The sequence below is a fragment of the Brachionichthys hirsutus genome, chromosome 2, assembly GCF_040956055.1.
Source record: "Brachionichthys hirsutus isolate HB-005 chromosome 2, CSIRO-AGI_Bhir_v1, whole genome shotgun sequence".
In the NCBI taxonomy this organism is placed as follows: Eukaryota; Metazoa; Chordata; class Actinopteri; order Lophiiformes; family Brachionichthyidae; genus Brachionichthys; species Brachionichthys hirsutus.
The window spans coordinates 16,552,773-16,557,772 of record NC_090898.1 but is presented as its reverse complement, the minus strand read 5'-3'; the positions used below and the strand labels follow the sequence as shown (position 1 = coordinate 16,557,772).

At 49.1% G+C, this 5,000-nt stretch overlaps 2 protein-coding genes across 2 annotated transcripts in view; both read right to left on the bottom strand.

Moving 5' to 3' along the window:
- The window catches only part of cables2b (Cdk5 and Abl enzyme substrate 2b), an 8,774-nt gene extending 5,208 nt beyond the window's left edge, over nt 1-3,566 (bottom strand). The window contains exons 1-2 of the mRNA XM_068743063.1: nt 3,546-3,566; nt 1,910-2,448 (exon numbers count right to left, since the gene is read on the bottom strand). Of these exons, the coding sequence (XP_068599164.1) occupies nt 1,910-2,448; nt 3,546-3,566 (560 nt within the window). The remainder of the gene's footprint in view (nt 1-1,909; nt 2,449-3,545) is intronic.
- Nucleotides 3,567-3,776: 210 nt separating this feature from the next.
- The window catches only part of ccm2l (CCM2 like scaffold protein), a 4,948-nt gene continuing 3,724 nt past the window's right edge, over nt 3,777-5,000 (bottom strand). The window contains 3 exon segments of the mRNA XM_068749743.1: nt 3,777-4,045; nt 4,684-4,831; nt 4,911-5,000. The exon segment at nt 4,911-5,000 is cut by the window's right edge and continues 49 nt beyond it. Coding sequence (XP_068605844.1) covers nt 3,913-4,045; nt 4,684-4,831; nt 4,911-5,000 — 371 coding nt within the window. The 3' untranslated portion in view covers nt 3,777-3,912.

Sequence of the window (5,000 nt, the reverse complement as noted above, 5' to 3'; positions counted from 1 at the left end):
TGTGTGTGGTGTTGTGTGCGTGCGTGTGTGTGTGTGGTATGTGCGTGTGTGTGTGCATGTGCGTGTGTGTGTGTGTGTGCGTGTGTGTGCGTGTGTGTGTGCGTGTGTGTGTCTGTGCGTGTGTGTGTGTGTGCGTGTGTGTGTGCGTGTGTGTGTGCGTGTGTGTGTGCGTGTGAGCACTTTTCCAGGAGAACGTTCTAGATCGGCGTTGCGGTTCTGCGGCGTGTCACATGACGGGATCTTCCGGCGGTCCATTTCCCACGGGGACAGTCTTTCGGACGTTGAGGAATGTTGTGGGAACTGAGGGATTCCTGACGGATGATGAAGACGAGGGTTGCTGGTCTTTATCGTTTGGATCCGACCCGGCCGCTCTAAATCCGTCCCGGTATCTGCAGACCGGTTCTCATGGCCCCCGTCGTGAGAACCGGTCTGCTCCGGTTCCAGCGTCAGATCCCAGACGTCCCAGTGGGACACATCAGAGTCCGTCACACGCCGAGAATCGTTCTCATCCGTACATCCTCCAAACAGGATGTGTAACCATGGCAACCAAAACCCAGACTCCGCCTGGAGATCAGCGTCAGCAGATCAAGATCCAGATCAGATCTCTAATCCTCACATTTAATAACGCCGTTGTGTGTGAGAACAAAGTCACGTTTCATACCGCGCACACGCACGCACGCACACTCACACGCACGCGCACGGCCCGCTGGGTCTTACGTCATCACATTAATGTCTTTGCAGCGTCTGCGGGACACGCAGATCTTTCTTAGTGTGACGTCACCAGAGGGGCGGGGCTCTTCCTCTCCGGGACCCCGCTGCATGTTCACGCGTGTTTCAACACGCGCGATGCGCGGAGATGACGTCAGTCGGACCGTCTCCTCTCCGGGTTCAGCGTCGGTCCAGGGGGCGTGTCCATCCGTTCTGGAATTCGGCTCCGCCTTTCAGGAATGTTGTTGAAAAGCGGAAGTGACGGGTTCACGTCCCGCCTTGAGAACACGCGGAGGTCCGGGCCGAGCCGGTAAATAAAACGCATCACGTGATCTGGGTTCGGTTCGGTACCAACACGATGACGGAGCGGGATCCATCCATCAGAACCGAGCAGGCTGCAGGTTCGAGTCCCTCCAACCGGCTCCTCAGATTACGTCACAATAAATAATGAACGTCATCAAAACGGTCTGGAGGCAGCTGAGCCGCGTTTCTGTCACATCTTCATCATCATCATCATCACCATCATCTTCATCACCATCTTCATCATCACCACCTTCATCATCATCATCACCATCATCTTCATCACCATCATCTTCATCACCATCTTCATCATCACCACCTTCATCATCATCACCATCATCATCACCATCATCTTCATCACCATCGTCATCATCATCACCTTCATCATCATCATCACCATCATCATCACCATCATCTTCATGACCATCGTCATCATCATCACCTTCATCATCATCACCATCACCTTCATCATCATCATCATCATCATCACCACCTTCATCTTCATCATCACCATCATCATCATCACCACCTTCATCTTCATCATCATCATCATCACCATCATCTTCATCACCATCATCATCACCTTCATCATCATCATCATCATCATCATCATCACCATCACCACCTTCATCATCACCATCACCATCACCATCATCACCACCTTCATCATCATCATCATCATCATCACCATCACCATCACCACCTTCATCTTCATCATCATCATCTGTGGTATTTGGGGGGGGGGGGGGGGCATGAACAATGTTTTTACTTCTGCAGGATTATCTCAGGTCACCTGAGCAGGTGAGTCAGGAAACGAACCCAAACAAGAGTCCCGGTCCCGAAGCCATGTGTGAACACTCCGGATCAAAAACAAACCGGATCAGCGCGTTTACCGGCTCACCTGTGACGCGGCTCGGACGACACCGAGCTGCAGCTCCGAACCGACAGAAGCGTGGAGGACTTCCGCGGTCCCGCCGGGGACGGGAGCAGGCTGGCGTGCGACGGCGACGGGGACGAGCCTCGGCAGTCCAGCAGCACCTCCGCGCTCCCGGTGCCCGTGTCCGTGTCCGTGTCCAACGGGAGGACGAGGATAGGCGGTACCGGGAGGAGTCCGGTCCTCGGTGCCGCAGCGGTCCCGGAAGTCCCAGGCGCTGCCGAGCTGGAGAACGTCCCGTAGCCGGTCGTCGGTTCGGGGACGGCTTCCACCGCCACCGGGTCCGCGGCGGTGCTGCTCGGTACCGGCCGCCCGTCCAGGGAGATGTTACTCAGGAACAAAAGGGCGGCGTGTCGCCGGCGGGAATTCTCCCGGTTCCTCCGGTTGTCCTTGAAACCGTGCGGGGTTCTGCCGCTTCCGCCGCCGCCGCCGCCGCCGCCGCCGCCATCGCTCCGGTCCCGGCTCGGAAGTCTCCCGGTACCGGCGGCTCGGCTCCAGCCCCGCAGCTGTCAAATCCCTTTTACCCGGCTCGCGACTGCTCTCCGCCCTCCTCGGCTCTCATTGGTCCATACGATGAATACGTCACGTCGTAACACGCTTTCGGGGAGGAGTCTAGCCACGCTGCAAAGAGGACAAATGTAATAAATATAAAGTCTCAGATTCTTTCTGGCACTTTTATCTCAGGATTATTTTAAATGTGTACTTTTATATTTTAATTGAATTAACGACTGTTGCCCTCCTAAATATAACGGTGTAATCCAGTGTAATCCCTGCAGGGGGGGATTATCCTTCATCCCGACATTGATCCCCGATCCGACCCAGATCAGGAACACCTTTGATCTCTGTGAAACGAACGTAGACTTCGTGATGAAATGTTGGAATAGAACATCTGACAAAAACACAAGTGATCATCAAACACTTACAGTTTACAATGTTTATTACGACGTAATTACAGACAGCCGGAATCATGACGTCATGATAGAGCGGAGGTGAAGCCCATGGAGGCGCTGACTAATGTCCAGTGAGGCTGGAAGAGGAGCAGTGCATCATGGGAAGGTCATGAAACGGGTCAATGGGCATCAGACAGAGAGGGAGGGAGATCTATCTATCCATCTATCTATCTATCTATCTATCCATCCATCTATCTATCTATCTATCTATCTATCTATCTATCTATCCATCTATCTATCTATCTATCCATCCATCTATCTATCTATCTATCTATCTATCCATCTATCCATCTATCTATCTATCTATCCATCTATCTATCTATCTATCTATCTATCTATCTATCTATCTATCTATCCATCCATCTATCTATCTATCTATCTATCTATCTATCTATCTATCTATCTATCCATCTATCCATCTATCTATCTATCTATCTATCTATCTATCTATCTATCTATCTATCTATCTATCTATCCATCTATCTATCTATCTATCTATCTATCTATCCATCTATCCATCCATCTATCTATCTATCTATCCATCCATATATCTATCTATCTATCTACCTCTATCTCGTTTTATTTTGAACATTTACTTGAAATTAAAAACCCAGCCTGTGGCGACATCTGGTGGTCAGATCGTAAACTCCAACCTTCAGTCCAACCTCTTCCATATCTTAAATGGGCAAGACTTCGCATAGTCATTCAATTAAAAGTGATATTTTCATGTCAATCACGAAGGAAATAGCCCAGAATGTATTAAAACAATAAATACATTTATTAAAATAATAAATACATTTATTAAAATAATAAATTCAGGGACTGATTTACCTCCACAGACTCTTTATTCAGACGCGTGAGCGGAGCTCGTGTTGTGAGCACATCTTCAACATGTTTTTACATCTTTTATAATATTATATTCTTATATTCAGATTCTCTTTGGGGTCGATGGTGACGCTTCTTCTTCAGGTGTTGCCGGGCGGAATCATCGATCTCCCGTCACCTGACTTCCAGGACGCTTCACAGGTAGTAGTCTTCCTCTTCGATGTCGCCGTGCGTGTCCTGGAAGCCGAGGGCCTGGATGTCGTGGGTGATGTCGGAGAGGCGTCGGTTGAATTCCTGAGACCCCGAGGCCAGGGAGGAGTTGTCATACCTGCTGGAGGAAAAAAACAGCTTGTAAAAAACCTCCTTGACTTCCTGTTTATTCAAATTTACAGGAAACAAAAACTAAAACCTGCCTGACAGATGTAAACAGGTGTTCTCATTGATTGATTACCTCCGACAAGGAGGATTATGGAAAAACTGCTGGATGGATATTGATGAATAAAAATTTGAAGATCTAATTTAGAACCCGTTACATTCTGAGATCGATCCGGATCCCCGTCTGGATACACAAACATCTGGATTTTCCCATTTACTTATAATGGAGGCTTTTTCAAAAGATCCTATCTTGTAAAATCTGCATTTAATTCACTCCCCAAACATCCCAGTCATGAAGGGGTCCGATAGGATCCATCACGTCTTCTGGTTCTGATCCAGAATGAGGTCAGGAACAAATATTACATTTTAACATTAAACCCATTTATGGATTAAGAATCAGTTAAACATACTAAACTCTGATTCACTTTAACTTTTCATGTTGGTGTCTAAAGATACCGAGAACAATCTAGAACCTTCTGGTGCTGATCCAGAAGGTTCTAGATGGCTCTAAATCTTTAAACTTGTCCAGTTTAACTTTATCTTGTCCCTCTTACATGAACACAGACAGAGCGCCCCCCCCTTCATACAAACCCCCTCATGGCCGTGGCCGACATGTCGCTCATGCTGCGTTTGATCCGCCCAAAGCTGTCGGTTAAAATCCCGCCCTCCCGGATGCCGATGCTTTCTAGGAAACGTTCAAAGACTCCGACGTCCATGTCCGGGATGAACGGACGCATTCCTGGGACAGAAAGAAAGCGACATCTGAATGGATAGAGAATGGACGGCGGGGGGCGGGGGCGGGGCTCAATGTCTCTCACCCAGAAGCAGGAACTTCCGGTTGTCTCCGTAGAGCTGCAGCAGCTCGGAGCAGAAGCGGTCGATGTCGGAGGCCAGTCGGTATTCCCTCA